Source organism: Ambystoma mexicanum, chromosome 12 (assembly GCF_040938575.1).
Source record: "Ambystoma mexicanum isolate Mex_15411 chromosome 12, UKY_AmexF1_1, whole genome shotgun sequence".
In the NCBI taxonomy this organism is placed as follows: Eukaryota; Metazoa; Chordata; class Amphibia; order Caudata; family Ambystomatidae; genus Ambystoma; species Ambystoma mexicanum.
Window position 1 is genome coordinate 599,327,483 of NC_090936.1, and position 26,454 is coordinate 599,353,936.

At 44.3% G+C, this 26,454-nt stretch overlaps 1 protein-coding gene across 6 annotated transcripts in view; it reads right to left on the reverse strand.

Annotated features, from left to right (window-relative positions):
* The window catches only part of FAM216B (family with sequence similarity 216 member B), a 515,713-nt gene that overhangs the window by 44,829 nt on the left and 444,430 nt on the right, over positions 1-26,454 (reverse strand). For all 6 annotated transcript variants that reach the window (XR_011281830.1, XR_011281829.1, XM_069628995.1 and 3 more), the window contains one exon: positions 23,349-23,456. Coding sequence is in view for 4 of the 6 variants with exons in the window: in XM_069628995.1 (XP_069485096.1) it covers positions 23,349-23,435 (87 nt within the window). In the remaining 2 variants the exon portion in view is untranslated. The remainder of the gene's footprint in view (positions 1-23,348; positions 23,457-26,454) is intronic.

A 26,454-nucleotide genomic window follows, 5' to 3' on the forward strand; every position in this document is an offset into this window, starting at 1 on the left:
TTTCTTAAAATGTTCAGAGACTATTCTTTCTCAGGTGACTCACGGTTCACCCCGGATCCCCCTCAGCTGGGCTCAGATCCTTCCTCTTACACAATGAGTCTCACTCAGCCAGACTCGAACCAATTTCAGTTTGCATGAACTATCGAAGATTTTCGAATGTGCACAGGCTTTAGCTTGACCCGTTGAAGGACCACTTCGATCTCAAAGTTCCTTTCTCATTCACCAATCAGTTGGATTCCTAACAGAGACCTTCGAATGAGCACCCATGTCACGCCGGACCACTCTGTCTACGGTATCTTTCTTGGCATCCCAAAGTTCAGTCACTCAGTTTTCAATTATATTTGCATCGCTCGTTATATACGTTTCACACACTGTTCTCTTTAGATTTCTTCATACATTGTTCCATGCTTTCGTGCTCAGCCTTTTATCCGTGTGGGGAAGTGTGATGGAAGTCTGGTGTGTGTAATGATCAGTAATTACCTGACCTGGCCTGACCAGGATATTGGGACATGTCAGGTAAACAGCTCTTGTGTTAGTCTGTTTTCAGTCACAGTGAGCTGCCCGTGAGAAACTGTTCTGGCCACCTGGATGACAGACCACCTGGGACTAGCGGGTGAGACACCTTCAGGTTTCTCACAGTTCAAACTTGATAACACAAAGTTGCAATTTGATAATACAATAGTTCCAACTTGGTGTCAACCAACAGTTCACAAATATTCAACAATGTTTTCCTCTTTTCACCTGTAACAAAGTTCTTGAACCAACTTCTTTTCATCAACTCAAATTCAAACATTCCATTACTTCATTGGTTTCAACAAAAAGGTCTTTGTTGGGATATTTCTGCACCAGTTCACAAAACCACTTGTTTGACAGTATTAAATATGTCTGCAGCAGTTCATACAACACTGTCAGGATGATTCTGCATTAATCCACAAAGAAACACTTAAGTGTTTCCTTAACTTCTTCCTCAGTAATTGTAACCACACCACAGTACTTCAATGGCTTCCCCCTGGTCCACTCTCGTGCCAGGCCTACTACGACAATGTTCTCTGCACTGGTGTACTTTCCTGCCAGAACAGATACAAATACTACAATGTTCTCCGACCTGGTATACTCCCCTGCCAGGCCAGAATAAACTACTACTTGAAAGTACTTCTGTGGTAAAGGTAATATTCAAAACAGTTTAGCAATGTATTTTGCTCCACAACATCAAGTATAAGAAACTCTTCAAGGGAAACGAGAACCACACTGGTGCCATTTGCTACACCTGTGTGATTAGCACACTCTCTGCAGGTTATGCTCCACATCTTCTGAATGTCTCCTTTCAGAAGGGCAACTTTCCTGACATTCTTGGTTCTCCCCTTCTTTCATTAACCAGCTGCTGATAAGGATTCTGTTTCAATTTCACACCTCTTAGCCTTTGGCAATTATGGTATATCTTTTTTCTTATGGATACTGCCCCTTTTCGTGGCTTATTATGCCCCACAATGTCACAATCACACTCCTCTGGTATGATGATCAGGGTTTTGTTCTGCCTCTTGCGCTCTCCTAAAGCAGGTTTCTTTGATCAAGGCCTCTGGACTTGGCCAGTGGGCATTAACAGAGCCTCTTGGGTCACAATCTAACAGTGAACTCACTGGGTTAGGCGTGCTTGTCCGTTCGCCTCACTGCCACCAGGTCCTCTGCTTCTGTTTCTCCATGCAGTCCGGCACCTTCTCTCTCCCGGCTTCCCGCGACCTGTGTCTGTCACAAGCAGGGCTCTCCTGGCTCTCACAGCTCTCTGGTGCTCACATGCCACTGGTGCTTGTCTGACCATGGAGAACACTTGTAAATGGTGCGCTTTACGCTGCTCGACCTCTGCAGTTATGATCTTCAGCATAAAAGACCCTCTTAGGACCCGCATCCAATTTACACGCCACAGTGGTCCCGGCATTTCTACTCACTTGTAACTTCTGCTGCCACGTGGAGGTAGCAAAACTACTCCACCTTCTGCTATTGCTCTTCCTCCAAGCCTGCACTACAGGGGGCTTTTTATGCCTCCCTTTCCTCCTTGGTGTGTGGGTCATTATTCCTTCATTATTCCTAATTGACTGCAACTTACAGTTTTGTTCCTCTGCAGTCCTGTTCTTCATCCCTGACCTGTTTCCCCCACCCCATGTGATCCTCCTGCAGAACACCACCTTCCTGGTTAGTATCAGAAAACGTCTGCCTTTCCCTGGTCACATGAAAAGGGTCCCAGGTCAGGTTTCATGGTGGAATCATCTCTGATTCATCAAAGGACTGCACTCCCAATAGGGGTCCATTGAATTATTCGTCCCTTCTTGAAAGTCCAAAGATTAATCAAGGAAGGCGTGGCAGACTCCTTCCTTTTAAAGAAAAATTGTCACTAGGGATTGGACAAAAGCAAGCCTGCTGTAAGTTGCTGTGACAAGTGGCCCTTTCATTATTACATCATACCAGAGTGCCCTGAAGGGAAAGAGCTCCAACAGAAAAGCAAGATGATGGAGCCCCTTCTCAGGTCCACCTTTCCCTCTCTAGCTACTCCAACTTTTCCCCTTTCTGATGCCTGCTGACTTTAAAGGCCCTCTGTAGTGCAGCGTCCTTTTGGGAGGCTGGCCTTTGTTATGGGAGTGCCCCTTTGAAGCAGAGTTCCCAGGAGATCTGTTTTGTCCCAAGGGAAGGTGTTAGCCTTGCTTCCACGTAATCAAAGGAAGGCAGAATCCTGTCTATGGTCTCATTTGGGTCAGTGGAGACAACCATGCTAGCCATGAATATACGCAGTCTTGACATCACAGTGTTGACACGTGCATGATATCGAATTGCTGTGGCTCCAATAATGGTATGCTGTTACCAGTCACTATACCCCAACCAGGTATGGTTTATTCTTAGAGAATACCCTACCACTAGATTGAAGGAGCATCCAATCCACTATTAGTCATAGTCCTGGTAGGAGGAGGAAACCAGGTCTAACAACCAGGTTCAAGGACCCACCTCATCTTGGAGGAGCCTCCAAGACACTCTTCTTCATCCGAATGTATGGGCTCTAGGGCCACCTTTTGGGCCCCCTCAACCTTTTGCTTTTTCCTCCTGCCTTTTTTGGTTCCTTAATCTCTCTTTGGTGGCCAGAGAAACTCATCCCAAGGTCCTCCTGACATTCCATCCCTTTATGCTTTCTATAAAGTATATGGTGTTGGGTCCCCTCTTATGTATCCAGTCCCATGAGGGCACCCAGTGTCTTCCCTAGTGTGATTGTTTCAGTATAAATTTGTATTAAAAAATAGGTCATATCTGGGGCTTGAGGGCAGGGACGTACTGCCATAGCCCAGGGAAAAATATTGCACAAGAGTAAGGAGTGTGAGCAGTACTGCAGACAAGAAAGGATAGACAATAACTACAGATGGGCCCAAAAGCAATGAACAAAAAGGGGGCAGGGAATACAAACAAGTCAAACATGTTATGTTTCCACTTGGGGTCTACCTAGAATGGGGGGGAAGAGTTTTCTTCACAAGGGTCAGGGGGCCTCTAGCCTTCTGAGCTGGTTGTTATTACAGGACCCACTGTGAATGCTCATAGAAAAGAGCAGGAGGAGTGGGCGCATGTACCCAGGGCACGAACAATGAAACAATACTCACAAGCCTGAAGCCTGTACGGGTCCAGCAGGAATGGAACAGTGAATACCCCTAAAAAAGGAATCGGTACACTGTCAATAAATATGGCACAATGGTCAAGACTGAGACGTGACAAAGGAAAGGGGCAGAGATTGGCTGCCAGGAAACCCAGCTGCCAAACTCTGAATGAAGGAGTTACACAAGCACAAATGATGACAAGAACAGTAACAGAAATATCCAGGGAAATAACAGGAAGTCAAAGTGAGCAAGGCTCAGGACAGAGAATGGGAGGAAAAGAGCATAAGTAAGAATACAAGAATCTAAGTAAAAGGCTACTGGAGATTGGAACTGCAGACTTGAAACTAAGGATCGGAATTGAGGAACAGCGGACTGAACTATAGACCAGGAACAAGAAATCTCAGGACTGAAACTCTGGTCTAGCATAAAAAGGACTGGGCTGCAGACTGGTAACAAGGGATACAAGTAACTGTAACTCTGGACTGTAATGACAAGGGCAGGATTGCTGACAGATAACAAGAAAACTGGCTGGAATCTAGGAAGATAAAGCTAGGTTACATGAACCATGGACACAGAGCAAGGCATTGCAGTCCAGGAACAAGAGAATTGAAGGTAGAGAGCAAGGGACCAGAGAACTGCAGACTTTGTTCTTTTTGCCTCCTACAAGAAAATAACAAAAAAACTATTTTCAAGTACTCTTTTAATAGGATTTTACATTTTTTAAACAGCTAATTTGCTATTTCCAGTAATCGTCTCATACTACGATGATTCGTTTTGTAATTTGCATTGTGTATTATAAGATTGCCACTTTATTCATTCCAGAACTTGCTTTTGCTATAGCTATATTTGCTATTGAACCCCCACCCCTCCCCCCGCCCTGTCAGAACATACAGAGATGGGCTGCCCCAGAATGACTCAGCGGTAACTTGAAACAGCTGGACCTACTATCTTTACACATGACCAAGGACAAATGTGTATAATATAGATCAATGATGTCACATCATGAGTATTGCTCCCTTTTAAGTATATTGTTCATGCTTCGATTTCCGCTTTGCCTCATACCCATTTTATTTATTGACCAATGCATGAGGCTAAGCCAGCATTTCTCTTTCTTTTCACTGAAACATACTCCACTAAACGCATTATTGCTGGTACTGGTTGTTTTGGTGCTTTAGATGAAATAGTTTCTCAGCCATCATTCTTATATGGTATGACAATTCTGCTCAGGGTACTCATCATGCCAGTTCAAAGTGTTTCCCCATCAAATGTCCCCATTTCATTACTGTGACATGTTCTCTTAGCCCTTTTCCTATCTCTGACACAGCAGGAGCGTGGGACATGAAGTGATCTGGCGGCACCAGGCATTCCACCGTGGGTTGCTTTGTGCCTTGGGCAGGTCAGTGAAATGCATTTCAGTTGATAGCAGGCATGTCATTAGTATGTGTCCATGTGGTGCATAGGCTGGTTGTAAAGTACTTACCAATCAAATGTGTGTGTGTGACCTTTTGGTAACTCTACCTCTCGCCATCATTCATATATTATCCACACAGTGAAATGGGGCTGACGAGTTCTTTCATCAAACCATGCGACACATTCCAGGGCGCCCATGTATGCCACTCACTGTTCCTTTGTCAATAAGGCAGAACAGTCTCTACTCTAACTAGTCTATGCCACTATTATCAGTCATTATATTGACCTTGTTATGTGCAATATATTGTCCTATTCTATTTTTTTAAAGTTGTTTTTATTGCAAATAGTCTGATAAACGACCTTATACATAGTCTAATATCATTTTCTTACAAAAACAAACAGAAAGCAGCAAAATCCATGAGCATACATATAAATTAAGTTAAACATCAATATTCTTAAAAATCCTAAAAACATATTCACAAAAACTCACCATTAAGTTAAAATCATTACCATTCACAAATGTGTCCCACAATTCATGGAAGTTGCTATTACCAATCCAAGGGCCTCATCACGAGTTGGGCGGTAACGCCAGCGCTAATAGCGCTGGTGCTATCTGTCCTACCGCCAAACACACTGGCGCTATTAGCGCCGGATCACGGGTTTGGCGGATTTGGAATTCCCCATTCCCCATTGAGCCCATTCGGGAATGCCCCATTCCCCATTGGGCTCAAAGGGAAATTTCACGCTCATACCGCCGGCGGATTTCACGCCGGCGGTATGAGCGCAAATTTTCGGTGGATTTCCCCCCAGCTCAGAGCTGGGGAGAAATCCGCTGAAGTCCTGATTTGGCGGACTCTTAAATCCAGCGGTAACAGCGCTACCACCGGATTTAAGGGTTACAGCCAAACTCGTGATGAGGCCCCTAGTGATGTACTCTAAGAGATATCAATATCGTAATGTATCCAAGCTGCAGCATTCCACTGCTAGATGCTTAATGGATTCAATGACCGTCTCACCACACAAACGTCAAAACCGTTCCTCTCGAGGTCTATTCCTTCTGGCTCACACTATTCCCAATGTTTTCGCCATGTTGAATTTAATTGCCATATATCTATCTACTCACTGTAAGACTGTGTGTGTAAGCTTTAATATAGGCCGGATCTCCACTACGGTTCATATATGAATCCAAAAATATATTGCTGTTCACCAGCGAGGCCAGATTAACAACATTCTGCTCTTTCTTCCAAGAATTTAGAGTACGTTTGACAAATGCAGTGAGTAACTCTTGCAACCTGTATTGCCATTTTCTGCTCCAGTTTCCAGTGCTCTGCTGACGACACTCAACTCATTTTCAGGCTGCCCTCGGCCACCTCCTCTCATCTATGATTGCCTAACTGCCATTCAAGATTGGTGTGCCGCAAACGATCTTTGTCTGAATGCCAGCAAGACGGAGATACCCCTCATTGGCACACCTTCACCCTCCTTTGCCCTCACTATTTGGCCGGCCTTCCCTGGCCCTCCTCCTACCCCCACGTTTGAGGCTAAGAACCTCGGGGTCATCTTTGACTCCACACTTTCCTTCTTCGTCCACATCTCTGATGTCTCTAAAAAGTCAAACTTCCTACTGCAACTCCTCAGAGGTACTGTGCCTTTCCTCTCCTTCCCCCGGAAGCTCACTGTGTCTCAAGCTCTGGTTCTCTCTAGGTTGGACTATTGTAACAGCCTTGTTCTAAATCTACCTGCCTCTACTCTCCGCCCTCTGCAACTAATCCAGAACAGGACTGCAAGACTTGTCCTTGGCATCAAGTCCTGGGATCGTATCCCCCCAGCTCTGAAATCTCTCAATTGGCTCCCAGTGGATGCAAGGATTGAATTCAAAATCCTCTGCATTGTCCACAAGGTTATCTGGGGCCTGGGTCCAAAATACCTTCAGCTATCCCTCTGCAAATACCTTCCTTCTCGAGCTCTTCGCTCCTCTACCTCTAACTCCCTCAGGGAGTCGATCTCTGTCTTCGGCTGGGGCCTCCTTCTGGAACAACTTCCCTGCCACTCTGAAACTTGAGGAGAACCATCTCCGGTTGTGGAAGCACCTCATGACTTTCCTCTTTGCCTCTGCCTTGGCCCTCACTCCCCCCTGATGATCTGTTCTCTCTTGGCACCGTGCACCTGGCCTACCCTCTGTCTTCTGGGCCCAGGTAACTGCTCACCCTGCCACCCTCCTGCACTGCCTCCTGGCCACCCCTTGCACTGCGGTCTGTATCTGTACCCATACAGCCCCCCCCCTTTTTTTCTTCCTGCAGTTATCAGACATACCCTGTCTGCTGCCTTAAACCCAGCACTTGCCGCTTGCTGGCGGCACTACCACTGTTTGTTGTCCTTATTTATTTTATTTATTATTATTTATCTTTTTTCTCCTTTGCTCTGCACTTTCCAATTCTCCCCGCCCTCCCATGCACTTTTTCCCCTCTCCCTCTCCCATGCACTTGCACGTTCTCAAAATCACTGGGCCTAGTAAGATCGTTGTTTTTGTTCTCCCTATGATTTCCCTACGTTGCCTGGTCGCGCTCTGAAACACTTGTGTACGAGCGCAATGCAAATAAAATATCAATACCAATTGATTTGAACATATTATTCGTCAAGTGTGCCATAATTATGCCACAATGATCATATACTTTTTCCAGGCGTCCCAGGCAGTACCCATACTTTTGTCCCTCGATCCTACTATACGTACCCAAACCAATTATAATAGCGAACCATTCTCGGCCTCCCTTAACTTTTTACAATCACATATACACTTCTGCGATGTCATAATGTTACTCCTGCGCAGATTGCACTCTAAACGTATGAACTCAATTGGGAAATAATTTTTCATTTTCAAAGGCCTCCTTAACATTTTAGATTCTAATATATCGTGTTGCTTCTGATAATACCATTCCCAAGTTTGAACTCCATAAGTCAATATGGCAGGTTTTCTTGCCAGATATAAGGTCATGTTTGTACCGAGTATCCCTCCCTGTACACCGGAAAATGTGTTAATGACTCCAACTACTGGTTCTTCTAGTTGGCAGATCCCAATGCTCATCCCACCACAGTCGTTCATCAATGGCCACACCTGACTATCTCCATAGCTTTACTTGTTCCACATCATTCGGATCAATAACCCATGGATGCTTTCTAGCAGGAACCCCAACATGATCGTCATAAGCCCATTCAGCACAATCAATATTCTATTTTCTCTTGTGCAAACTGTTTGCCTTGCCAAATGCCTGCTTTTATTTGTTATCCATAGGAAAAGAAGGCCTCAACCATTGCTGTTTGGTTACCCACTGAAAAATGTCACTCTAAGCATGTCTGCCGGTCGTGGTTGTCTTGTGCTGTACTGTTACTTTTTTGCGTTTTGCAATTGAGAGGTAGCAATTAACTAAAATGTGTCAACGGATTGTGTGGGCCGAGTAGAAATGATTTCAGTACAACAATTTCACAACCACACCACCCATACACATTGAATTTAGATGAATAAAGTATTTAATGAAAGTGAAAACAGCCGACAAATGTTTCGACCACAAGGTCTTCTTCGAGACTTGACTGTGTTCTGGTCCCCCACTTGTGGGAGCTTAAGGTGTACTGTTTTTAGTAAATGATATTAACCCCAATTGCATATGTGCCAACTCTTACGTCTCCGGGAGATGACTGTGCATCCGGGTGTATACCCTGGGCATAGGGTCCAAACTATCACAACTGCTCGCTGCACCTACATCAGTGAAACAATTCATTGTTAACCTACAATCAGAGGTTTAATATTCACAAAGTTCAAGTTATAGCACTGACAAGCGCGTGTGGTTCCATTGCTATGCAATAGAAATTATTTCCCAATCACACTTTCTCATTTAAAAAAGGGTCTTTTTCTTTTGTCCCCTATATTTTCTATGATACAGGAGGAGACTAGGATGTCGGGTAATTTCACAGCACCATAGCAAACAATTCACGATGCCCAGAAATGTTACACTTGTTGCTTTGTGTCTTTAGGATGTCTGTTTACGAGTTTACAATTGATTGAGAGAATGAATGTCAAATATATCCGTTTTTAGAGTATCTAGAAAGAGTTGCCCCATCATATTTTATAGCATTATAAATGGTCATTTGACAAAAGTCTAACTTCATTTTGTGCCCTTCTGGAAAAGAGGTGTTATGTGGCAGCATTATCGTTACCTTCGGACAGCTAGCCTTCGACGTTTCTAGAGGATTCACCGTTTCTTTATTCATTTCTGCTCTGTTTTATTGGGTTAGAATTTAGACCAGCCGAATAAACAAATGTTGTCATGTTGTGTGTACGCCTATTAGAAAGTATTACCCCATCATATCTGCTGGTGTAATCAGTGGTCGAAATGGGCGGGAGCGGTGCTCCTATACTTAAAAATAAAAAGTTTTACTGTTCCTATCATTTTATTTTCAAAAGAAACCGTTCCGAAAGTGTTTCGTTTTAAAATAAAAGTATAAAATGAAGTTGATATTTGCACTTCAGTGCACTGCACTGAACGTTCCCCTTAAACAGCATGGCATGTGTCTGGGGGTTGGGATTGCAGGAGGGAGGGGGCGTGGTGAGGGGTTTGAAGGGAACGGGGCAGCAGGGAACATAGTTCCACTACTTCTTTTCATACACTTCGTTCACTGGGTGTAATTATTGTGTCAATAACTGCTCTTGTCCTCATTACCTTGCTAGGATGATACTATGATGGGCCTCATTACCTTGCTAGGATGATACTATGTTGGGCCTCGTTACCATGCTAGGATGATACTATGATGGGCCTAATTACCTTGCTAGGATGATACTATGTTGGGCCTCGTTACCTTGCTAGGATGATACTATAATGGGCCTCATTACCTTGCTAGGATGATACTATGTTGGGCCTCATTACCTTGCTAGGATGATACTATGTTGGGCCTCATTACCATGCTAGGATGATACTATGATGGGCCTCATTACCTTGCTAGGATGATACTATGTTGGGCCTCATTACCATGCTAGGATGATACTATGATGGGCCTCATTACCTTGCTAGGATGATACTATGATGGGCCTCATTACCTTGCCTGGATGATACTATAATGGGCCTCATTACCTTGCTAGGATGATACTATGATGGGCCTCATTACCTTGCTAGGATGATACTATGATGGGCCTCAATACCTTGCCTGGATGATACTAAATTGGGCCTCGTTACCTTGCTAGGATGATACTATGATGGGCCGCATTACCTTGCTAGGATGATACTATGTTGGGCCTCGTTACCTTGCTAGGATGATACTATGATGGGCCTCATTACCTTGCTAGGATGATACTATGTTGGGCCTCGTTACCTTGCTAGGATGATACTATGTTGGGCCTCATTACCTTGCTAGGATTATACTATGATGGGCCTCGTTACCTTGCCTGGATGATACTATAATGGGCCTCATTACCTTGCTAGGATGATACTATGATGGGCCTCATTACCTTGCTAGGATGATACTATGTTGGGCCTCGTTACCTTGCTAGGATGATACTATGTTGGGCCTCATTACCTTGCTAGGATGATACTATGTTGGGCCTCATTACCTTGCTAGGATGATACTATGATGGGCCTCATTACCTTGCTAGGATGATACTATGATGGGCCTCAATACCTTGCCTGGATGATACTATAATGGGCCTCGTTACCTTGCTAGGATGATACTATGATGGGCCTCATTACCTTGCCAGGATGATACTATGATGGGCTTCATTACCTTGCCTGGATGATACTATAATGGGCCTCATTACCTTGCCAGGATGATACTATAATGGGCCTCATTACCTTGCTAGGATGATACTATGTTGGGCCTCATTACCTTGCCTGGATGATACTATAATGGGCCTCATTACCTTGCCAGGATGATACTATAATGGGCCTCATTACCTTGCCGGGATGATACTATGTTGGGCCTCATTACCTTGCCAGGATGATACTATGTTGGGCCTCATTACCTTGCTAGGATGATACTATGTTGGGCCTCGTTACCTTGCTAGGATGATACTATGTTGGGCCTCATTACCTTGCTAGGATGATACTATGTTGGGCCTCGTTACCTTGCTAGGATGATACTATGATGGGCCTCGTTACCTTGCTAGGATGATACTATGTTGGGCCACGTTACCTTGCTAGGATGATACTATGATGGGCCTCGTTACCTTGCTAGGATGATACTATGATGGGCCTTGTTACCTTGCTAGGATGATACTATGATGGGCCTCGTTACCTTGCTAGGATGACACTTTGATGGGCCTCGTTACCTTGCCAGGATGACACTATGATGGGCCTCATTACCTTGCCTGGATGATACTATAATGGGCCTCATTACCTTGCTAGGATGATACTATGTTGGGCCTCATTACCTTGCTAGGATGATACTATGTTGGGCCTCATTACCTTGCTAGGATGATACTATGTTGGGCCTCATTACCTTGCTAGGACGATACTATGTTGGGCCTCATTACCATGCTAGGACGATACTATGTTGGGCCACATTACCTTGCTAGGATGATACTATGATGGGCCTCATTACCTTGCTAGGATGATACTATGATGGGCCTCATTACCTTGCTAGGATGATACTATGATGGGCCTCATTACCTTGCTAGAATGATACTATGTTGGGCATACTTTTATCTGGACCATCCGACACATCCCATGGGGCACAGGTATGCACCTGTGTTTGCTTTGTGCTTTACAGAAGTTTGGTGCCTGTGATTACAAGTGAGAGCACGCATGTTATTAACATACATCCGTGCACTCTCCAGGCATAGTAGAATGCATAGACCCATACCATTTGCTTGTGTCAAAATTGTGCCTTTTGCTCATGACTCTTTTGTTTCCTTGTTCCGCAGGAGGAGACCGTGATGGCCACTGCTTTCTCTGGTCCATCTGTCCTTCAGGTGTCCTGACCCATTGTGTCAAAAAACAAGGTTAAGTGCATAGGATTCTGCACTTCATCTTTTATTAATCAACATTGCTGTATTGGCTTGATCACACTGTTGACCTTTTTTTGTAACCATTTGTTTGTAAACTATTTAAAAATAATAGTTAATATGAAAGCTAAACACTTTTTCTAAAGCTTTCACACACAGTCTACACTTTTCAATTTCATTACTTTCAAATAGAAGCCTATGTAGAAAAACAGGAACATACAAATCACTGCACAAACAAAGTATGCAGGCTATCCCACGATGGTGATTTGGGAATAACTGATGTTGCAACAATCTGAGACTTCATGCAATGTTGTCATAAGAGATACCTATGTGCGGTGGCTGGAATTCTGTGTAAGGTGATGGAAGACCATTGCTACTTCACAGTATATATCCTCCAGCTGCCATTATTAACGGAAGAGGTCATCGAATTAAGAGCTGATCAACAACGTACACTTTCTACATATGCAAAGGCAACTTTTCATGTTTGGAACACATTTTCAGATTATCACAACCAAGAAATTAATTGTTTTCTGAATCTACAGAAGAACTTGAAGACATTACATATATTGAACACACAGACCTACTCAATACCATTTCTACTGTGGAAGAAATTGCTACCAAGTTTGAGGCTGAAGAAAGCACATTTCCAAAGAAATATATCGTGTTTGAGTGCTGCCTACTTGATATTTTAAAGATTCTGAAATGCACCACATGAAGTCACAGTACCAGTTCTAGAAAACCGCTGATTGATTTTAAGAGCATTTAAGTTGGAGCTAATTTGACAATTCAAGGTACCTGTTAGGACCGAAACTTCAGCTTTTAGTGGTCTGCTCAACCCCTGCTTGGGAATGTGGCAGCAAACAATCTGAAAGTTCATGCGCACTGTTATTTACGCAATTGGCCTTCTCAAAAAGGTTTTTAGAACTTTTTGGGACTGGAACTCATGTCAATGTACTTGTACTACAAATACCAGAGAAAATACCTCTTCCCTGTAATACATGATGCCTCGCATACAGCATCGGACAAGGCTCTTGCAGGAAAGTGGCTTTCACTGGCAGTTAATGGACAGTGTGCCCGTCCTATATTTAGTGCAAAGTATTTCACATATCTCCAGGACTTGAACATTATAAAATACTTTGAGTTCTGTTGCTGGTCCAGGTCACGGAATGTACTTCCTCTTTTGCGATGGAGAAGTGTGTTTTTTAAAAATCTCTTGAACGTCTTTAGTCCAGAGGTTTACAAGTTGTACGAATAGCCACTGTTAGATGTGTGAGCATTGCCAAAGTCATGGGAGAGAGGCGGCACACATCGGGCACCAATTTGACGTTTAGCATGTGTCCAAACCTGTAGCCAAGAAAGTAAATGTTTCAGGGAAAAAAGGTTGGTGAAATGGTCACGGTCTATAAGTAGTCATCTCTGGTGGAGTGCTCCTAATTTCAACAATCAAATGACATACTTGCCGAAAGGAAAATGCTATTCGCTGCTACACCACACTGCCAACAAACTGTAGTGGAGGTGGCAAACTCTCCCCCCGCATACCACCAAGATGACAGACACCACTCACTGAAGCAGCCTCACAGATCATAACTGGATGACACTACCAAAGTAATCTTGAAGAGGCGACATGGCTGGATCTCTCTCTCTCCATCCCATGAAGCACACGCATTCCCGCATGAAGTTACGCCGACACGTAGGCCGCGTTTCTCTCAGACACAAAGAAAATGGTTATGACTGACACACACATACCTTTTGCCACGTGTACCCAGCAAGATGCACAAGAATACACATGAACTGCTTCTTGACGCTTAAACACAACTAACATGAACAGCCATACAAATAAAGAGGGAAGCCACAGCTGCATTGAAATGAATGGAAGACATTGGAGGGATCGAGAACACGGGGGGGGCCTGACATAATGATTTCCCTGAGAAACACAGACACGGCGGGCAGTGCAGCTAGTGTGCGCAGCTCTGCCAAGGACACCAAGAGAGAAGCAGTTTTGAGTCCACAGAAAAGATAGGACACCTGCAAGGGTAAGAAGCTGAACCTTCTCATAAATTCAAGCAGAGAAGCTCAAGTTTACAGTCCCTACACACGTGATCTGAACCTGGGAAACAAAGCCCATTTATTTGAGCCAGTCAGAGACTGTTGTTACCAACAAACTGAAGACAGAAGCTACAAAAGTAACACAGTATGACTTTGGAAGCTAGAATGTCCTTTCTCACGGCCCGAAGAGTCAAAGAGTGGTAACCTTATTGGGAAAAGGTGGCACTCTGGGGTCCTCCTCCCCACCCCTCATTGTGCTGATGTGCTGGTAATTTCCATAGGCTGAGACAGCTCATGCTGACCAATCCTCACCCGTCCCTAACAATGCTCACAATTTGTTGCAGCAGCCACTCGCCACACCAGCATGACATGATTTCACTTGCATCATCTTGTGGGTGGTCCCACCGGAGTTACCCGATATGACCGGACCAATTAGATCATCTTTCCCCTATAGAACGTATGTCTATCCATACTGTTCACCCAATCCCGTCTCATCTGAAGGTTTAGAATGAATCATTTGTCTGTGATTGCACTGTGCCTTGGGATCTTCAGATGTCGTGCGCATAGACTTGCTTTTTTAAATGTGTTATTAACGTAGTACTTTTGTCACATTTCTAGAGTCCTCTGTTATTTAGGCGTGAGGATATCCCCTGTTTTTCTTTTACTTTGCTTCAAAACATTCCTGGAAGGTTAATACACACTATCTTGCCTGCACAGGAGGAACTATAGCAAGCACTTGGATATTTGCAATGATGGTCTCTGAAGATGAAACTGGTGACCAGAAATAGCATTTCATATGCATTTTAGATTTGAATTTAGTACCAGAAAAAGCTCAATTGAAACCTTTGTGGTCCATGAAGCAGTCACTTGTGGAGGTGGTAGGATGCATGTATCTGCTTAGTCATACATATTTAGGAAACTGCACACTTGTGAAGAATGATGTTCATTGAGGTGAATGCAACAAAGGAGTAAAGTAGGATTCCCCAGATGGAGATGGAGCTCAAAGGTCTAATTGGACAAACTGAGTAGGAACAGTAAAGTTCTTTCAATTAACTAAATACTGCACCTGTACAGTGCACACAATATGGGCTGTATCTCCTTGCAGTATCAGAGGCTGCAAAAGACCTTTGACACAGATACACCTTTGTTTTCTGCTGAAGTTGTATTGAGAAGTCCGAGTATCGGGATTGAATGTTTGGGTGAACAACACCTACTGCTTCACCAGATTTGGCAAACGAGGTTTCCTGATTGGCCTCACGGTACCCTGAGCTTGTACTGAGGTGGCGATTCACGTTGATGATATTTAATCTTTGGTTTCTATGGGGGGATCTATGCTTTAAGATGAAGCCATTTTTCTCTCTGGGGTTACTAATGTGTCTTGGTGCCCAGGATTAGACTCCTCTTGTCCAGACTGCTGAGAGGGAGAAGTTGCATCATTTCTTTAATTCACCAATGACCTTCAAAAAACTAAACAAAACGCTGTCACAACTGGGGGAAATGGGAAGCAACAAACCAAGCTTCCTTGGAAGAACGGGGAGGAGACAGCCAAGAAGCCCTTTCCGGAGCCGCCTATAGACAGAAAAAGCAAGAACTGGGCTGGTACTTTTGTGCGGTCAGCGCCGGGGGATACATGCTAAATTTCATTAAAAGATATTTACAAGTGCTTTATAATCCAATCTGATGTGCGTAGCATCCCCCTAACCAGTATTCCACACTGCAGGAACCAAGTCACAGGTGAGTTTAAATAGCTCTCTTGTCAAGATTGTACTACTCCACATGTAGTGTTATTCTGCCCTGACGGCTAAATATAGGTGATTGTACTCCCAAGGATCTGCCTCCATGTTTGAAATGCTTGATGGGTTGCTTGTTAATCAGGTGTTGCCTGGCCTTCTTGAGGTTCCTTACAGCCCGAATGAGGCGCCACCTTCAGTAGTTATCCAGAGCCTCTTCTCTAGTACTTTTTGGGACTGGTGCAGAAAATCTTAAATGTAATAAGTTACTCCACAGGGAGCAAAATGAGTGCTTTTAGTGCAACTTGATATCCCTAAAAGCACTTCATTGGCAATTCAGTCTCATTCTGGCTGGCTGCTTTTGCAGTCCTTGCAGTTTATTGGCGAGTCTTCTTTCAGGGCCCACTTAAGACCCTGTTATGGTTCTCACCAGTTGCCCCTTCTGGTCAGATGGGTGTCTGAGAAATGTATGTCGAGTCCACTGACCCCTGTGTTGATTTGAAGTGTGAATGACCATGTAGTGCTGAAAATCATTCCTAGGTTTTTGGTTCCTAAGGTGGTTGGGTGATTTTGCAATGCCTCTGCGAGTGAGCGCGTTCAGATATTGAACAAGAATGGGGGGGCGAGTAGGAGTGAGGATACCTGGGATGCTAAACAAAACACCTTTTGTAAATATGATTGCACCCAGTCTGTCCAAACTTGATAGATTCTTAAGAGGGAAACCATTTTGTTTTTAGAATTCTTTCTTCGGGACTGTCTGCAGTACGTGGCATACCATACTCGGGAAAGAGGGCGAGCACACACATAGAAAAGAAAAGAAGAACATTTTACAAGAGAACGACTCCGATTGAGGGAAATGGGAAGACAGAGCAAGGTGTTGACAGAGGGGGAAGTAGAAATCTCGATATTACTGGGTAGTGCCAAATTGAAATCGAAGAACAGAGATTTGATGAACAAAACAATAGCATTCTGAATAAATAGGTTGGTGAAACTTTCCAATGGATGGGGTGTGCATCTTGCCTCCAAACTTGCTTGAGTGTCAAGTGTAGATATGGAGCCTGAACCCACCTCACGGGCATCATTCACAGTTTGTTCTGTAAGGCAACACATGAACAAATCTGGTAGATGCCAGTTCACCAACAGTATTTGCATTTTGTGTTTTTTTTTACTTCTATCGCTTTACAATATTAATGAATTGGTAGTACAACAAGTCAAGATGGCAAATTACAGGATACAATGGAAAGAAAAAGACCAAAGAATCCAACAAGAAGAAATTGACAGATGAACCGGAAAAACAGTCAAGTGAAAGTCCGGCAACAAGAGTTGCGAGATAAAAACCAGCCCAACCCAACCAAAAAATAACCATGGGGGAAGCAGATATATGAATAAAAAAGTGCAGTCCAAGAAGCCAAATGCTGAAAAAAGGATTGGGGCTTGAAAAAAGAAAATTCCATAGTCTCACACAGGTGCCCGGGAAGGTCACATCAAAGCCAGGACACCAGCCTCCAAACTTCCAGGACAGCTCCAGCAGCGGAAGGGAGAAGGGAAACCACGCCGACCCCTCATCTTCTGTCTTTGAGCAAATGACATAAGGGACCAGCAGCTGGCTGCTACGAGGAAGCAACCTGAAGCAACCAAACCCTGCGTACAGTGAAGCAGCACCCCGATTTCTGCCCCAATGCAGCTTCCAACAACACCGGCCACACCACACAGATCTGCAGACCATGAAGAGCCGCTGACGAACCGAGACTGAGCCAAGACGACTCAGCCCGGAACCCAGACGGCCCAGTTGCTCCGCCTAGATGACTTGATGTTCATCATGCCTATGCCCACAATATATGCCATTATTTGCACTGTAAGTACTTTCATGCTGCTGGTGTCCGCAGTGTATGCCATCATTCTGTTTAAATGTGACTTACTCTAATTCTGTGGCAGGTTCAATGTCTTGGCTGACCAGATTGGGGATGGGGAGAGGCCCTGTGGATCCCCTATATGCTTCCTTCAGGTTTGGCAACACTTAGCAGGTGTTCTTATGCAGGGTCAGTGTCTCGCTCACCCCACATCCCGGTTCAATCAATGGGACTCCGGCACAGGCCCTAGATAGACCACTTTTCTCAATAGAAACTATAAGTGCAAATGCTGGCACGTGCACATGCTCAGCACTGTGATATTAGACAACTAACTTTATGCACTTGCGCCTCAATTCTGCCAAATTCAGCAGCTCTTGCACATTGCACAGAGCCATTAAAGTGCTACATTAACACTACTGCATTGTAGGAGAAATTGAAGAAATAGGCTGACACCGAACTTTGCTTTTTTGTTTATATTAAGGTTTCCTTCTAAATTGTATTGTATGAAATGATGCATTTTTAAAGGAATAAGGTAGTAGGCAGTCTTAAAGTAAGAAGAACAATGTGTTAGCCTAATAAAAGTAGGCTCTTCAAAAGATTGCATGCAGTTTTTTTTTCTTTAAAAAACAAAATGTCTGCATTTTAACTTGCAATGAGAATTCTCTTTATAATTCTTATTGCAGGTCAATAGTTAGCTACAATCTCTACAGGTTGTCTTTCTCTATCAAGTACTGATAATTCAGGGACCCAGATAACAGGGCTGTCTCTGGAACTTCCAATGCCTACAGCACATGCGCTGCAAAATCTTCCAACAGAATATGTTTCTCATCGTGTCAAACTGAACAACTGCCTTATGGAATGACTGGGACGATCGAGGAGGGTAACGAATGGGACAAAAGAGACGTTGAAGAATTGGGATGCAGGAGAAGGACTTGGGAGACACTGAAGGAGCGGACAAAGGAGAAGGAGACCAACTGGGAAAGAGGAGAAAGACATGAACAAAGGAGGGGAGGGAAAGGGACAGAGGAGATTGAGAAGGACTAGGACAATGGAAAAACAGTACTGGAATTAGGGAAAAAGACAAGGACAAAGAAGTAAAAGGACTGGGACAAAGGAGAAGGAGTGGGATAAATGAGAAGGGCTGGTACAAAGATAACGGCTGAGACAAAGGAAGAAAAGCACTGGGACAAAGAACAACTTGGATGAACGAGAAAGACTAAAGCAAAGGAGGAGGAATATGCCTAGGGACTATGGCAAAGCACTGGGAGTAGGACTCTGATGGAGGAGAAAGAGAGTGACTGGGACACTGCAGACAGAGAATAACTAGGCTGAAAAAAGTATTGGAATTACATTATTGTTATGGTATTTATTGAGCACGGACCTAGTATCCGAGAAGCAACAGAGCGCTTTACAGAGGTATACAACAGTATAGATACACAACAGAGCGCTTTACAGAGGTATACAACAGTACAGATGAATACTGGAGCGCTTTTCAGAGATAACAAGAGAACAGATATACAGTGGGGGTAGGATACAGAGAGGCACAGTGGAGGGGTACAGCTGTACTGAGTGGCGGGAATGGGAGGGGCAGATAGCATTTAGTGAGCCAGATGGCACGGGGCGACATGATGACCTAAGTGTTGAGGAGGAGAGACTCCTTGAAGAGGTGGGTCTTGAGTTCTTCTGTGAATTGTAGGAGTGTGGGGGCGAATCTGATGCTGACGGGTAAAGAAGAAAGGGAATGACTGGGTTGGATGAAGCCGAAGGGCTGGGACCGAGATTGAGAAAGACTGATGAAGAAGAACTTGAGCAAAAGAGGAGGACTGACTGGTATGAAGAAAGAGAAAGACCGGGAAAAAGAACCAGAAGAACACTGGGGATGTAGGTGAAGGACTGGAATGAAGTTGGAGACTTCAGATGAAGGTGAAGGACTCGGATGAAGGAGAAGGGCTGGGGCGAAAGAGAAGTAAAAGGACAATGGAAAAGGAGAAGGAATGGGACAAAGTTGAAGTAGTACTGGGGCAAAGGGAAAGGGGGGACTGGAGGAAGGAGAAAGGCTAGCATGAAAGAAAAGGACTAGTACAAAGCAGAACGGCTGTGTCCAAAGAGAGGATGAAGCATTGGGAGTTGGTCTGTGATGAAGGAGACGACCAATGACTAGGACAAAGAAGCAAGAGAAGGACTGCAACAAAGAAGCAAGAGAAGGAATGCAACAAAGAAGACAGTCGAAGACTTTGATACAGGAGAAAGAAGGAGTGTGACATTGAAGGAGGATTGGATGAAGGAGAAGGGCTGGGATGAAGAAGGAATGGGATGCAGAAGGCTTAGGGTGAAGGACAAAGATTGGGGAGAACGGCTAGGATGAAGTAAAAGGATGGGAATGGTGAACGTTGGAATGGAGGAGAAGGACTGGAATGAAGGAGGATTGGGATGAAGAGGAAAGTGATGGACTAGGATGATGAAGAACTAGCACGTACCAGAAGGACTGGGACAAAGGAGGAGAAGGATTGGGATGAACAAGCAGGATCAGGACTGGGATGAAGGAGGACTGGGAAGGTTGAGGGGAACTGGGCCAAAAAAGAATTACTGGGGAGGAGGAGGACTGGGAATGAGACGTACTATGCTGTAAGAGAAGGATTGGGATGAGAAGGACTGGGGAAAGGAGCACAATTGAAATGAAGGAAAAGACTGGAATGAAGGAGAAGGACTGATGATCAAGGGGAAAGGTCTAGAATTAAGTAGTAGTACTGGCACAAAGAATTAGGACTGAGACAGAGACGATGGACTGGGATGAAGGACTAGGACACGGGAGAAAGATTCAGATTAAGGAGAAAGACTGGCGAAAAGGACACACATTGGGATGAAGCAAAAGAACTGGGACGAAGGGGAAGGACTTGGATCAGGAAGAAGGATACTCGAAGGTAGGAGATGGACTGAGGAAAAGGAGAAGGACTGGATCGGAAAAGGAAAAGGACTGGGATGAAGGAGCGATGATCCCAAATATGTACACTTCCTGGGGGTTTATGTAGCCTACTGATTTGGCCCTACCAGGGCATGACCCTGTAGTATGTCTTCTCTTGCTGTATGCATCTTTTTAGATCCTTACAGAGGCAAGTCCTTGTCATTTTCGCCCTCTTTCCTTAAGGGTCTCTCTGGGTAGGATTTTCTATCCACCTGTCTGGGTGCTTGTGAGGTTGTAGTAATAATAGCCCCTTGGCCAAGTGCAGCCCTCCAGGTTTTAAGCCTGCTACAGACTCTAGTCATGGAGGCCATGTCAATTATGCTCTTCAAATGGCCATGATGCTAGCACCAGGACCTGCTCTAACACTACAAGTAGGTGACTCCCTCACTCTTCACTATCTTATTAGCTTCTTTGTGAAGACCCCAGCAGGCTCTTTGCTCTATCTTCTCATGCAATGGTGAGCCCTCTAATGGTGCTGCTTATTCGGCTTCCCCACCTCCTGTTCTCAGCTCTCTCACACTCTTGCCTATTTGGCTTGGCTATCTGTGGTCCTCTGCTTCTCTCATTGACATAAAACCAGCTCTCTGGAATGTCAGCCTATCTCCCTCAGGTTCTGAAGGCTTCTGCTTCTTTTTATAGTTTGAGTCAATGTCGCCATTAGTTGCGGGTTGTGCCATTGGTGCGTGCCTAATGGTGCCACCTGCCCCCATATGAATGATCTGTGTGTTCACTTAAGCTCAGGTGTAATGGATCCTGCAATAATCTAACTCAGTCCTCTCCTTGATACCCATGACTCAAAGTATTCTGGCTGCCTTTATGTAATAGGGCACCAGTTTCATGGTGGCCAGGAAATCCTTCAATCCTGCTGCCCAGGTTGTGAGCAAGTACATTCACATCTGTGTAGAAGCCCAAAGCCCTTCAGCTGTGTCGGTGCCCCTGCAATTTCTGAGGTGTATTCGGGCTCTTATCTGTGATTATCGGCCGGACTTGGGTAGTAGAAATACACTTGTTGCTGTGCCCGGCTCCCAAAATGAACTTGTGGACTGGCCAAGGTGCTGCCTGGAACTCTCCTGCATGCACTGTATGTAATGTAAGGCCTTCCTAGGGACCTTTCTGTCGAGTTATTTCCTCTTACACTGCTCCTCTGACACAATGGCATCACTGGGCACTTTATATCCTCTTTTATAAGAGATACTTCCTGGTCGAAGATACTAGGATAGCTTTCCCTCGAGTGGTAATGGGAAAGCATGTTAGTGGGCTACTGAGAGGTGACCGGCGGAGCCCTTCATATATCTTCTCCCCATTGATTGCACTGGCCACCAAGCAACTCTAGCTCCTCCATGTGATCTTCCCATTGGTGATCCCATCGCACCACCCATTAAATCCTCCTCTTCAATGGGATTTCAGTTTGACCGTAGAGTCTCTTAGGCGCAAAGCGTGTGAGCCTTTTTCCTCCTTTTTTAAAATTCTTTATTTTCATTTTAAAAATATAACACATTACAATATATGGATACAATGAATAAACTAAAATCTCAAATCAGTTCCATAGTTATAAATAATACATAAACAAACCTAATAACATTAACTATTATCTCAACTATATACATCACATCATATATACAACTTACTCCCCCAGCCGCATTCCTCTACACCAAATTGACAGAGACTAATATAAATCCATGAATTTCCCCCCATATCTTCTCAAAAAGGGAGTTTTTCTTTTCTCTACAATAGATAGTTCTCTCCATCTCAGCCAAATTGTACATTTCCGCAATCCAATCCTTCACATCAGGGGTCACCCTTGATTTCCATCCTCTCAAAATCATTTTCTTTCCAACTGCAGCTCTCATAAATAACCATTTCTTCTGGCAGGTGTTCAAGTCATCCAATATCTCATCATCCGCCAAGATTAGTGTTTGAAAGTCGTAAATAATATTCTCACCTGGGACCTCATCTGGTTTTCACAAATATTCAGCCAGAAATCACGCACTCTCACACATTCCCATAACATATGTTCTAATGTTCAAATCTGGTGTATACACCCCCAACAGCCATTTGTGTCTGAAATACCCCTTTTGTGTAAGCGCTCCGTTTCCTCCATTGAATTGAGCCATTCTCTTGGAAGCTGGGTTTCCTTGTGGCTAGCCAGTCAGCTACCTGAATAAGAGACGTGCAAGCTTTTACTATAACACGGGCTCCTGGGTTTTCCACAGGGATTAGGTTGTCTGTCATACTGTGCCTGCCTTATTTCCCAAAGTACTTTAGCAATTTCATTTTTGAAACAATGGAGAAAAAATAGAAACATACGGGGTATGATGGCTGCTGACCTGGCTATATTAGATGTGTGGACAGTGGGTCCAGGGATGCAGAACGGAAGGCCAATAGCTTAAATCTGAAAGACAAATAGATGCAGTGTCTAATCGGGGAGTACACGAAACGGAATGACCATTAAAAGGGATTTTTCCCATTCTTTCTGCTTCCCACATGATTTAAACGTTGTTCTTCTCGATCTCTCGATATCTCTGTCCCTTACTCTTCTATTACGTTGCCTTTTGTTTGAAAGCTTGCCTCATTCTCCTTTCTCACTGCTTTCCTTACTTCACCTCTCTTCTTTCTTCTCTCTCTAGCTGTGCTTTCATTTTTCTAGCCCTCTCCTTTTTTTTAATCTTTTGTTGCCCCCTATTGTTTTGCTTCTACGCCCTGCACCAGCATCTCCTTGGCACATTGCCCATGGCTCACCTTGAATAGTGCTGTGCTTCTTGCTGAGGATGGAACCCGGACCCTTTCCATCTTCTCAGGGTTTGAACGGACTTTCCCTCCTTCCATTGCTGTGGGCGAGGAGACGAACTGACGGGGGAGAAAGGGGAACTATGTGTTAAGATTCATGCACGTTTACCAACTCATCAACTCCTACACTTCAGTATGAGGGAATATGGTTCTGCTTGTGCCTGCAAATCCATTCCCACCAATCGCTGTGAGCAAAGGAAAAAGCCACCCCCAGCAGAAAGTTCATTTATGCTTTAACCAATTTGTAGTTTCTGCAAAGATAGCTGTGATAATCCACCCTGATTATTTTCACAGCTATATTTGGGTAAGCATTGGACAAACTATTCCCCCTTGTTGGAGTAGATTTGCAGGTACACCATTGCGTGTGGTACACCAATAAAATCAACACAGAGTGATGAAAGAGCTGATTTCTCGAAATCCATGAAAACAATGATATGGGACACAGCTGCACTGAAGCACAGCACAGCAACAGCTTACATACTATGTAATGTTAAGTCATGTTTCAAGCCAAACCGACATGTTGGCACAAGAATGTCCACTCAACAAATGACAGAGCGTGCACACTCTTCAAGCTACCGGATCTAATCTCCCCATCTGAAGATGTTGGGGATTTCTTTGAGGAAAGAAATATCTTAATAAAAGGGAGGAATGTATGAGATTGTTAAGGAACAGAACACTCAACTCCCTTGCAAATTCTTGTTCAAAATCTTTAATCTTGTTTTGGGACAGGTTGGACAAAGGCCTGTGTGGGTGAAGGGGGAGAACACCAGAAAAGAATAGCCTACTCAGCTGTACCATTGAAACTTTGTGTGGAACAGAATTGAACACAAAAATAGTGTGTGAATGGTTCCCTAGGCTTCTAGATGTAAGTTGGTCCTCCATGGCAAAGTCCCAAATGTCTTTCCTATGAATTAACCCCACAAGCAGTACTTATGATATAATATTTTATTTGTATCATGCTCATACACAAGTGTTTCAGAGCGTGAGGAGGCAAGGGAGGGGAACAAGGGAGGAATAACAACGATCTTATTAGGCACAGTGACATTGAGAACGTGCAAGTGCAGGGGAGATAGAAGGGGGAAAGTGCAAGGGAGAGGGTAGGAGTGAAAAGTGCTGAGCAAGGGATAAAACAACAACTGATAGTGCATCCAGCAAGGAGGCAAGTGCAAGGTTAAAGCACAGACAAGGGGTGTCTGATAAGTGCAGGTAAGGGGACTACGGTTACAGACACAGACCCAAGTGCAAGGGTTCCCAGGAGGAAGTGCGGGTGTGTGGCTAAGTGGGCAGAGACCTGGGCCTGATAATTAGAGGGTAACCAGGTGCTCTGTGCCAAAGCAGACAGATAGCAGGGGAGAGGAAGGTCTTGAGGTGCTTCCGGAACCGAAGATGGTTCTCCTAGTTGACGGTCAAGGACACAGGTTGGAGGAACTCTTGCAGTGTCTATGGGAAAGTACCTAAAACACACGAGGTAGAAGCTATGGCTAACGGTGTTGGGAAGGAGGACAAACAAAAACAAGGGCAAGGTTCTATACTAAGCGACACCTTGCCCAAGTTCATTTCTCTATACCAAATCACAGGAGCCCAGGGCCGCCTCACTCCTTAGACTCCTTCAGTTACTACACACTCTACGGGCACCTAAAACACCCAAGCCCGATGCCTCCATTGGTCGTTGATTAAACTCCTGGGCTTTGAAGTTGTAGAAGAAGCACACTCCTACCATCAGCCAGAATGTAGAATTCCCTCTGTCCTTTTGGATATCCAGGCTAAATTACCAGCAGATGTTTCTCCCCACATGCTTTGGTGCTGTCCAGACAGAAGTTATTCTCACCCACCAGCAATGGGTTGCCCCCTGTGCTTGAGCCCACTGCAGGCTTTTGATTTATCTTCTGGAGATGTGAGCCCACAATAGGCCTCTGGTTTACCTTTCTAAGGATGTAGGTTTGGTTCCATGTCATTTCATCGTGGGATGGTTTTTCGCAGGGTTTTTTATCGCAGATTTTTTTTAGAAAAAACTCATTAAATTTTTTATTTTTTATTTTTGGGGGGTTCCCTCCTAAAAGCGCCTATCACCTTTAATTTTTGTTATATATTCCCGAACACCAACACCCAATTTATATATTTTTCTAACCTCCCCCCAAAAATTTAGGCAAAAAATTCACAGTAAAATACCCCGTGAAAAAACATCCCACGATGAAAGGGCGTTGTACCGTAGGTTCTACCCAGCATCTCAGTATGTGGTCCCCAGTAGACTGAAAAAATGCCTTCTCAGTTCTGCAAGTCTTTGGCTTCCGCCAGTTGGATTGCCAATATCCCCAAGAAGGCTCTGGCAAGGAGCTTCTCTTGCACAATCACAAACTGAGCCTTAATATTCACCAGACTTTGCTCCCTAAAACACCTCTCTCTGTACGCATGTCTCTCTTTCTGCCTCTAAACCTGACACATCTCTTCTCCAAGTCAACAACTCATTTGAACACTGTCCTAACTCTCTTAAGGTGTCTAACCTTCTGAAGCTTTTTATAATTACTTGGGGTTTCCAACTGCCCCAATGTGGTCTGTGATTGGCTGGGTCATTGTCCCATTAGCCCTGGCTTGTAGGACTGGTAGTGTTCCGTTTTTCCTCCTTCTCCCTGTGTGTTATTTTGTGAGGGAAGGTCAGATTTTGATTCTGTTTGCTGCCTCTTATCCCTGACCACCTGCTGCTTCTTTCTATCCACTCAGAATTCGATTATTTGTGGGTTGAGGGAACTTTGCAGGGGGAAACCTTAACTTGGGTGCTATCTATCCTAATTTAAAAAGTACTCCTATTCAATTGTGCTTTGGATAAGTGCACTGCTTCCATTTCCATTGTCATTATCACCCCATTGGTGATTGCTGCCCAATCTTAGAAATGTGTGTGATATTTGTGAATTCTAAAAATAAATAATATTGCATTTTCACCAACTGGCCTGGTTCATGGTTCATTGTGACCCGGGGTATTTGCAAAAGGGGGTGTGAGACGGGTTGGTTACTGGCTCAATTTGAATTTCTTGATATTAAAGAAAAAGCATTCCTATTGAGC